Here is a 10,973-nt window from a genome sequence, read left to right on the forward strand (position 1 = left end):
TATGTAGTTTAAATAGTAATGGAGGAAGTCAAGACAGTGTGACTAAAGAACAACTGCAAATTATCTACATTTTAAAAACGTTTCAGTAATCATTTTTGTATCTGTACCACTCTTTGTAGCCAAAGACAGATTTAACCTAGACTAAACTATACATTTTTATATGTGATGTTTTAGGGTACTGACACAGAGATTGATAGATTAACACATGATTTCTTCTCTAAGCAGGATCCAGTGAGGCTACCCAGGAGACTCACTCTGGCTCGGTCCACCTCGGCGAGCTGTTGTTGGAGATCAGACACCTGAGGCTGCAGCTGGAGAGGAGCATCCAGACCAACACCGCGCTGCGACAGAGGCTGGAGGAGCAGCTGCTCAGAGGACCCAACCGCTCTGAAACCATCAACATCAACTACCTGCTGTCCTCTCCAGGTAAACACAAGGCACAGACTCGCTTGGTTAGTTACCTGTGACCGGTAAACAGAGGCATGTAAACACACAGGAACCTGCCAGGCCATTTCAGTGTTTGTTTTATATTCTTCTTAGATGAAGGAGGCAGGTCACCAGGTCGTGAAGGCTGCGATCCTCTCCGTCACTCATTTCAGAGTCACAACGAACACACCAGTCTCCTCCGTGGTAAGAAAACCTCATCGGAGTCGGCTTTAAATTTCAACAGTAATTGCATACAAGCCTTTATTATACCTCTTTCACACCACCTACCAGGGTTGGGCTAGGGTTGTCTGGTCAGGGTTCAACCCTCCTTTTGGAAATTCAAACCAAGCCAGTCTACATGGGTACATCCCTTGTCATGACAATTCAGAGATCACCTGGGTCAACCCGGATGCAATCCATAACAGTTACCTTAAATGCTAGAATGGGCGGGGCTTTCACGTAATAGTCAGTGAACCGCTAAATCACATAGCCTACTCCAGTCCATCTGTATACCAGCAGGACTAATGTTTTGAAGCTACTTGAATCTGTCATTGTACAGTAGGGATATATAAATGAAGCTTACTTTATGATTGTTTCGCAATGATTACGTTCTAAAGCACAAATAAATAACCATCAAACACTTCTCAGATGATTTTGTGCGGACTGATATCTCCTCCTCTGTACATTTATTGCAGCAGCTGGACAAGTAAGTAGGTTACTCTAAGTATTGATTTGTGACTATTTTAAGACGAGGCGAGAACATTTCTCTTTGTTTGATGTCATTAAAAGTAAAGTTGGGCTTTGCTGTTGGCTTCATGACTCATTTTTAAAAAAGAAAACGGAGAGATTGACACTCCCCAGCGGCTGCACTGAACTGCAGTCTGCAGACAGGTGTCTCGTGCCAGAGAGAGGGAGTAAGAGCTGCGGTGCAGAGAGAATTAAACAAAACTTATTTTCATACCTTTACGTTCTAACGCTGGGTTTTTACAGGCAGCATTGCCTGTAAAACTCAGCTCACACCCTGCAAAAGGCAGACTAGTGATCATTCGGGCACACACTGCCAGCGGACTGTTGGGAAATGAATTGAACCGCTCTGCTGTTGTTGAAACTGCCTGTGAAAATGATACAGTCTGTGGTGAAAACTCGGCGCAGTTCACATTGAAATCGACCCTAGTCTACCCTGATCAAACCCACCTGGTGACCTGGGTCGAGTAGATCGAGGAGAGTTACCCCATTCAAACACACACCCTTATTGAGCCATTGGTGCGAAAGGGGTATTAGGGTTGTTAACCAGTGTTTTGCAGAGAACGAATGATGATATTTTGAAACATCTTTTCAGATGAGAAACGTAATGCTTGCTCAGAGGTGGACAGCCGGTCATTCAGCAGCTCGGGTGAAAGCGTCTCCGGTGCTCCCTCTCGCCTGGTGCCGGGCCACCGGATGTGGGCCAATCGCGACGGCCGCCATATTTTGGGTCTGATTGAGGACTACAATGCCCTCCGCAAGCAGATCTCGGAGGGACGTAAGCTGTCGCGTAGCATGGACACACAACTGCAGGAGAGTCTGCACACACTCAGACAGCAGGGCTCTAACAACAAGGTACTGCCAACCTGTCATGTTTAAGATGTTTTTATTTGCCGTTTTGTGATGCGTAAAGCAAATTAAATGAAAGGGTTTTACTGAGGTTTTAATTATTTCACATCTTGCACAAATCAGACATAAGTCATTATGTGTACATCTTCATAGGTGATAGAACAGGAGCACCTGAAAAGTTTGTCTGGCAGCATGAACACCATGCAACACGTGTTAGAGGAGGCTGGGCGACTGCTCAAACTGGTGTGGAGAGTCTCTTTGCCAGTCGGTAACACAGCAGGGGACGGCGGCAACAACCAGCAGGTAGACCTGCAGAAACACATACTGTATCTACCCTACACTATCCAATTAAGTATCTACCAAACCAAATCTTAATCTTTTTATCCTCCGTATCAGGATGAGCTGCTGAAAAATGAGATAGCCAGACTGAAGAGCAGGCTGTCACAGCAGGAGAGGATGCTGAGTGGAGCCGTTAAACGCCTCCGAACAACCAACCAGCTCAAAGAGGGAATGGAAAAAGTCATCATCGATCAGTGTAAGATTAGCTTTTTAGCTTTTTTTTTTTTTTTTTTTTTTTCATTGACTGCACCGTACACTACAGTGTGAGGATTTGCTACTTTTCCTTGTTTTATATAAGTGTAAATTGAATATCTTTGTCTTTTTTACAATTTCTGTCACTCTATCAACTTAATGATAAATTGCAAAGATAATTGTCAGATTAATCCATAATGAGAAGAATTATGAGTTTCAGCTCCTCTGTTTACCTGTGAGTAAATAAACTGGGATATGTGACTTTATTTGATAATAATAGAATGATCCCCCCCCCCCCTCTAGTATATCTAACCCACGGAGTGTTGAAGAAAGCCAGGGGGAATTTAGAGGTGAGTTTACCAAAAAATATACCCCAGTTACAAAATGGCAAACTAATAGTCTTGTACGCAGTGGTACATTTTTACTTTCAGTGAATTACTCTTCTCTTCCTTCTCATCCTGTATGTGAACTAATGATAGACAAATTACTGCACCCTGTTTGGCCTGAAAGGCCTGTCTGGAGGACCAGACGAAGGTAAGTGTGGTTGAGGTGCAGGCTTTGAGAGTGATCTGATGCATGAGACCCTGTTGATTTGGTTTTATCTGTTGCATGAATCAAATACCAAAATATTAATGCATCATGAGATACTCAGTGTCACTTTTTTCCACTTTTTTGGACATACTATACTATGACTTTTTTCGACATACTATACTATGACTTTTTTTATAACTTTTTTCGACATGCTATAATATGGCTTTTTATAATTTTTTTTCAACATACTATACTATGACTTTTTTCCACTTTTTTCAACATACTATACTATGACTTTTTTTTGACATTTACCATTTCTCTACTTTTTTGACATACTATACTATGGCTTTTTTATAACTTTTTTCAACATTCTATACCATGGCTTTTTACCCACTTTTTTCAACATAGTATAATATGACTTTTTTTATAACTTTTTTCAACATACTATAGTATGACTTTTTTATAATTTGTTTCGACATACTATACTATGACTTTTTTCAACATACTATAGTATGACTTTTTCCACTTTTTTCGACCTACTGTAACATGGCTTTTTTCGACATACTATAATATGTCTTTTTTCGACATACTATACTATGGCTTTTTTATAATTTTTTTCAACATACTATACTATGACTTTTTCCACTTTTTTCGACATACTATACTATGACTTTTTTTATAACTTTTTTCGACATGTTATAATATGGCTTTTTTCAACATACTATAATATGACTTTTTTTATAATTTTTTTCGACATACTATACTATGGCTTTTTTTATAACTTGATTCGACATACTAATGGTTTTTTTTCCACTTTTTTCGACATGCTATAATGTGGCTTTTTTATAATTTATTTAGACATACTATACTATGACTTTTTTCCCCTTTTTTCGACATAATATACTATGGCTTTTTTATAAAAAAAATTTCGACATGCTATAATATTACTTTTTTTCAACATACTATACTATGGCTTTTTTAGACATTCTATACTATGACTTTTCCCCACTTTTTTCAACATAGTATATACTATGGCTTTTTTATAATTTTTTTCGACATACTATACTATGACTTTTTTCGTCACACTATACTATGGCTTTTTTCGTCACACTATACTATGACTTTTTTCGACATGCTATAGTAAAGTACTTTTTTTCGACATACTATACTGTGGCTTTTTTATTACTTTTTTCGACCTACTATAGCAGTGAACGTCAACTGGCAGCCCGCGGGCCACATCCGGCCCGCAGAATAATCATGAATTCACAAAATGTAAAGAGGAAAAAAATGCGTTCTGTTATTTATCATTTCAAGCATTTAGAGCAAAAACCAGCCCCCTGTATTTGCAGCTCTATTCACGTGCCGGGATTCTGTACAGTATGACTTTTTTCCACTTTTTTCGTCACACTATACTATGGCTTTTTTTGTCACACTATACTATGACTTTTTTCGACATGCTATAGTAAAGTACTTTTTTCGACATACTACTGTATACTGTGGCTTTTTTATTACTTTTTTCGACATACTATACTATGGCTTTTTTTGACTTTTTTCGACATGCTATAATGTGGCTTTTTTCGACTTTTTTCGACATGCTATAATGTGGCTTTTTTCGACATACTATACTATGGCTTTTTTATAATTTTTTTCGACATACTATAATATGGCTTTTTTATAATTTTTTTCAACATACTATACTATGACTTTTTTTGACATTTACCATTTCTCTACTTTTTTGACATACTATACTATGGCTTTTTTATAACTTTTTTTCAACATACTATACTATGACTTTTTTTGACATTTACCATTTCTCTACTTTTTTGACATACTATACTATGGCTTTTTTATAAATTTTTTTGACATACTACACTATGACTTTTTTCGACATACTATACTATGGCTTTTTTCGACATACTATACTATGGCTTTTTTCGTCACACTATACTATGACTTTTTTCGACATGCTATAGTAAAGTACTTTTTTTCGACATACTATACTGTGGCTTTTTTATTACTTTTTTCGACCTACTATAGCAGTGAACGTCAACTGGCGGCCCGCGGGCCACATCCGGCCCGCAGAATAATCATGAATTCACAAAATGTAAAGAGGAAAAAAATGCGTTCTGTTATTTATCATTTCAAGCATTTAGAGCAAAAACCAGCCCCCTGTATTTGCAGCTCTATTCACATGCCGGGATTCTGTACAGTATGACTTTTTTCCACTTTTTTCGACATGCTATAATGTGGCTTTTTTCGACATACTATACTATGGCTTTTTTATAATTTTTTTCAACATACTATAGTATGACTTTTTCCACTTTTTTCGACATACTATACTATGGCTTTTTTTATAACTTTATTCGACATACTATACTATGGCTTTTTTCAACATACTATACTATGGCTTTTTTTATAACTTTATTCGACATACTATAATGTGGCTTTTTTCGACATACTATACTATGGCTTTTTTAGACATTCTATACTATGACTTTTCCCCACTTTTTTCAACATAGTATACTATGGCTTTTTTATAATTCTTTTCGATATACTATACTATGGCTTTTTTCCACTTTTTTCGACATGCTATAATGTGGCTTTTTTCGACATACTATACTGTGGCTTTTTTATTACTTTTTTCGACATACTATACTATGACTTTTCCCCACTTTTTTCAACATACTATACCATGGCTTTTTCCCACTTTTTTCAACATAGTATAATATGACTTTTTTTATAACTTTTTTCGACATACTATACTATGACTTTTTCCACTTTTTTTGCCACACTATACTATGGCTTTTTTCGACATTCTATACTATGACTTTTCCTCCCTTTTTTCAACATGGTATACTATGGCTTTTTTATAATTTTTTTTGACACACTATACTATGACTTTTCCCCACTTTTGTCAACATAGTATACTATGGCTTTTTTTATAACTTTATTCGACATACTATACTATGACTTTTTTCCACTTTTTTTGACATGCTATACTATGGCTTTTTTCGTCACGCTATAAGTGACAGTGACATATGAGACTTCAGTCGCTCTGTTTTGAGCAAACATGACTATGAAGTATAGTGGTCGTAAATCATCCCATGTCGAATCATGACGAGAGATGAGGAGTTTTGTTTTGAAACAAAATTTTGAACTGAGCCATGTTGGTTTTTGAAAAAGCAGACTTTTTAGGATGAAACGAAAAAAAAATAAAAACTGAATTAAACACTGATGCACTACTTTCAGCTACTGTGGTTACTTTAACCAGTGACTTCATGTACCAGCCCCCCAAAAGTGTGTTCTTAAACACTGGCATTGACTATTTGTACTCTGTACTGAGTACTATAGTATGACTTTTTCCACTTTTTTCGACATACTATACTATGACTTTTTTATAATTTTTTTTCAACATACTATACTATGACTTTTTTCAACATACTATAGTATGACTTTTTCCACTTTTTTCGACATACTATACTATGGCTTTTTTTATAACTTGATTCGACATACTATACTATGGTTTTTTTATAATTTATTTAGACATACTATACTATGACTTTTTTCCCCTTTTTTCAACATAATATACTATGGCTTTTTTTATAAAAAAAATTTCGACATGCTATAATATGACTTTTTTTCAACATACTATACTATGGCTTTTTTAGACATTCTATACTATGACTTTTCCCCACTTTTTTCAACATAGTATACTATGGCTTCTTTATAATTTTTTTTCGACATACTAACTTTTTCCACTTTTTTCGACATACTACACTGTGGCTTTTTTATAATTTATTTAGACATACTATATTATGACTTTTTTCCACTTTTTTCAACATATGCTATACTATGGCTTTTTTATAAAAAACAATTTCGACATGCTATAATATGACTTTTTTTCAACATACTATACTATGGCTTTTTTAGACATTCTATACTATGACTTTTCCCCACTTTTTTCAACATAGTATACTATGGCTTTTTAAAAAAAAATTTCGACATACTATGACTTTTTCCACTTTTTTCGACATACTGTACTATGACTTATTTCGACATGCTATAGTAAAGTACTTTTTTCGACATGCTATAATGTGGCTTTTTTCGACATACTATACTATGGCTTTTTTATAAAAAAAATTTCGACATGCTATAATATGACTTTTTTTCAACATACTATGGCTTTTTTAGACATTCTATACTATGACTTTTCCCCACTTTTTTCAACATAGTATACTATGCCTTTTTTTTTTTAATTTCGACATACTATACTATGACTTTTTCCACTTTTTTTGCCACACTATACTATGGCTTTTTTCGACATTCTATACTATGACTTTTCCCCACTTTTTTCAACATGGTATACTATGGCTTTTTTTGACATACTATACTATGACTTTTTTCCACTTTTTTCAACATATGCTATACTATGGCTTTTTTATAAAAAACAATTTCGACATGCTATAATATGACTTTTTTTCAACATACTATACTATGGCTTTTTTAGACATTCTATACTATGACTTTTCCCCACTTTTTTCAACATAGTATACTATGGCTTTTTAAAAAAAAATTTCGACATACTATGACTTTTTCCACTTTTTTCGACATACTGTACTATGACTTATTTCCATTTTTTTCGTCACACTATACTATGGCTTTTTTCGTCACACTATACTATGACTTTTTTCGACATGCTATAATGTGGCTTTTTTCGACATACTATACTATGGCTTTTTTATAAAAAGAATTTCGACATGCTATAATATGACTTTTTTTCAACATACTATGGCTTTTTTAGACATTCTATACTATGACTTTTCCCCACTTTTTTCAACATAGTATACTATGCCTTTTTTTTTTTTTTTTATTTCGACATACTATACTATGACTTTTTCCACTTTTTTTGCCACACTATACTATGGCTTTTTTCGACATTCTATACTATGACTTTTCCCCACTTTTTTCAACATGGTATACTATGGCTTTTTTTGACATACTATACTATGACTTTTTTCGACATGCTATAGTAAAGTACTTTTTTCGACATACTATACTGTGGCTTTTTTATAATTTATTTAGACATACTATACTATGACTTTTTTCCACTTTTTTCAACATATGCTATACTATGGCTTTTTTATAAAAAACAATTTCGACATGCTATAATATGACTTTTTTTCAACATACTATACTATGGCTTTTTTAGACATTCTATACTATGACTTTTCCCCACTTTTTTCAACATAGTATACTATGGCTTTTTTTTTTTTTTTTTAATTTCGACATACTATACTATGACTTTTTTTGACATGCTATAATATTACTTTTTTTCAACATACTATACTATGGCTTTTAAAAAAAAAAATTCGACATACTATACTATGACTTATTTCAACATACTATGCTATGGCTTTTTTATAACTTTTTCTACATAGTATAATATGACTTTTTTTCAACATACTATACTATGGCTTTTTTCGTCACACTACACTATGACTTTTTTCGACATATTATACTATGGCTTTTTTAGACATTCTATACTATGACTTTTCCCCACTTTTTTCAACATAGTATACTATATTTTTTTTTTTTTTTTTATTTCGACATACTATACTATGACTTTTTTTAACATGCTATAGTAAAGTACATTTTTCAACATACTATACTATGGCTTTTTTCAACATACTATACTATGGCTTTTTTCGACATTCTATACTATGACTTTTCCCCACTTTTTTCAACATGGTATACTATGGCTTTTTTTGACATACTATACTATGACTTTTTTCGTCACACTATACTATGGCTTTTTTTGTCACACTATGCTATGACTTTTTTCGACATGCTATAGTAAAGTACTTTTTTCGACATACTATACTGTGGCTTTTTTATAATTTATTTAGACATACTATACTATGACTTTTTTCCACTTTTTTCAACATACTATACTATGGCTTTTGTATAAAAAAAAATTTCGACATACTATGACTTTTTCCACTTTTTTCGACATACTATACTATGACTTATTTCAACATACTATGCTATGGCTTTTTTATAACTTTTTCTACATAGTATAATATGACTTTTTTTCGACATACTATACTATGGCTTTTTTTGTCACACTATACTATGGCTTTTTTATAAAAAAAATTTCGACATGCTATAATATGACTTTTTTTCAACATACTATACTATGGCTTTTTTCGTCACGCTATAAGTGACAGTGACATATGAGACTTCAGTCGCTCTGTTTTGAGCAAACATGACTATGAAGTATAGTGGTCGTAAATCATCCCATGTCGAATCATGACGAGAGATGAGGAGTTTTGTTTTGAAACAAAATTTTGAACTGAGCCATGTTGGTTTTTGAAAAAGCAGACTTTTCAGGATGAAACGGAAAAAATAAAAACTGAATTAAACACTGATGCACTACTAGCAGCTACTGTGGTTACTTTAACCAGTGACTTCATGTACCAGCCCCCCAAAAGTGTTTTCTTAAACACTGGCATTGACTATTTGTACTCTGTACTGAGTACTGAGTACTATACTATGACTTTTTCCACTTTTTTCGACATACTATACTATGGCTTTTTTATAACTTTTTCTACATAGTATAATATGACTTTTTCGACATACTATGACTTTTTTTGCCACACTATACTATGGCTTTTTTCGACATTCTATACTATGACTTTTCCCCACTTTTGTCAACATACTATACTATGGCTTTTTTTGACATACTATACTATGACTTTTTTCGACATGCTATAGTAAAGTACTTTTTTCGACATACTATACTGTGGCTTTTTTATAATTTATTTAGACATACTATACTATGACTTTTTTCCACTTTTTTCAACATATGCTATACTATGGCTTTTTTATAAAAAATAATTTCGACATGCTATAATATGACTTTTTTTCAACATACTATACTATGGCTTTTTTAGACATTCTATACTATGACTTTTCCCCACTTTTTTCAACATAGTATACTATGGCTTTTTAAAAAAAAAATTCGACATACTATGACTTTTTCCACTTTTTTCGACATACTGTACTATGACTTATTTCCACTTTTTTCGTCACACTATACTATGACTTTTTTCGACATGCTATAGTAAAGTACTTTTTTCGACATGCTATAATGTGGCTTTTTTCGACATGCTATACTATGGCTTTTTTATAAAAAAAATTTCGACATGCTATAATATGACTTTTTTTCAACATACTATGGCTTTTTTAGACATTCTATACTATGACTTTTCCCCACTTTTTTTGCCACACTATACTATGGCTTTTTTCGACATTCTATACTATGACTTTTCCCCACTTTTTTCAACATGGTATACTATGGCTTTTTTTGACATACTATACTATGGCTTTTTTCGTCACACTATACTATGGCTTTTTTATAATTTATTTAGACATACTATACTATGACTTTTTTCCACTTTTTTCAACATACTATACTATGGCTTTTTTATAAAAAAAAATTTCGACATGCTATAATATTACTTTTTTTCAACATACTATACTATGGCTTTTTTAGACATTCTATACTATGACTTTTCCCCACTTTTTTCAACATAGTATACTATGGCTTTTTTTTTTTTAATTTCGACATACTATACTATGACTTTTTTTGACATGCTATAGTAAAGTACTTTTTTCGACATACTATACTATGGCTTTTTTATAAAAAAAAATTTCGACATGCTATAATATTACTTTTTTTCAACATACTATACTATGGCTTTTTAAAAAAAAATTTCGACATACTATGACTTTTTCCACTTTTTTCGACATACTATACTATGACTTATTTCAACATACTATGCTATGGCTTTTTTATAACTTTTTCTACATAGTATAATATGACTTTTTTT

General features: G+C 33.0%; 1 protein-coding gene across 6 annotated transcripts in view; it reads left to right on the forward strand.

Annotated features, from left to right (window-relative positions):
• cdk5rap2 (CDK5 regulatory subunit associated protein 2) overlaps positions 1 to 10,973 on the forward strand; it is a 43,068-nt gene that overhangs the window by 30,282 nt on the left and 1,813 nt on the right. For 4 of the 6 annotated variants that reach the window (XM_028602553.1, XM_028602557.1, XM_028602555.1 and 1 more), the window contains 7 exons: positions 223 to 426; positions 541 to 630; positions 1,766 to 2,025; positions 2,173 to 2,322; positions 2,416 to 2,554; positions 2,854 to 2,900; positions 3,030 to 3,084. In XM_028602553.1, the coding sequence (XP_028458354.1) occupies positions 223 to 426; positions 541 to 630; positions 1,766 to 2,025; positions 2,173 to 2,322; positions 2,416 to 2,554; positions 2,854 to 2,900; positions 3,030 to 3,084 (945 nt within the window). The remainder of the gene's footprint in view (positions 1 to 222; positions 427 to 540; positions 631 to 1,765; positions 2,026 to 2,172; positions 2,323 to 2,415; positions 2,555 to 2,853; positions 2,901 to 3,029; positions 3,085 to 10,973) is intronic. The other 2 variants (XM_028602554.1, XM_028602558.1) reach the window with 2 other exon arrangements.

Source organism: Perca flavescens, chromosome 16, assembly GCF_004354835.1.
Source record: "Perca flavescens isolate YP-PL-M2 chromosome 16, PFLA_1.0, whole genome shotgun sequence".
NCBI classification, from domain to species: domain Eukaryota; kingdom Metazoa; phylum Chordata; class Actinopteri; order Perciformes; family Percidae; genus Perca; species Perca flavescens.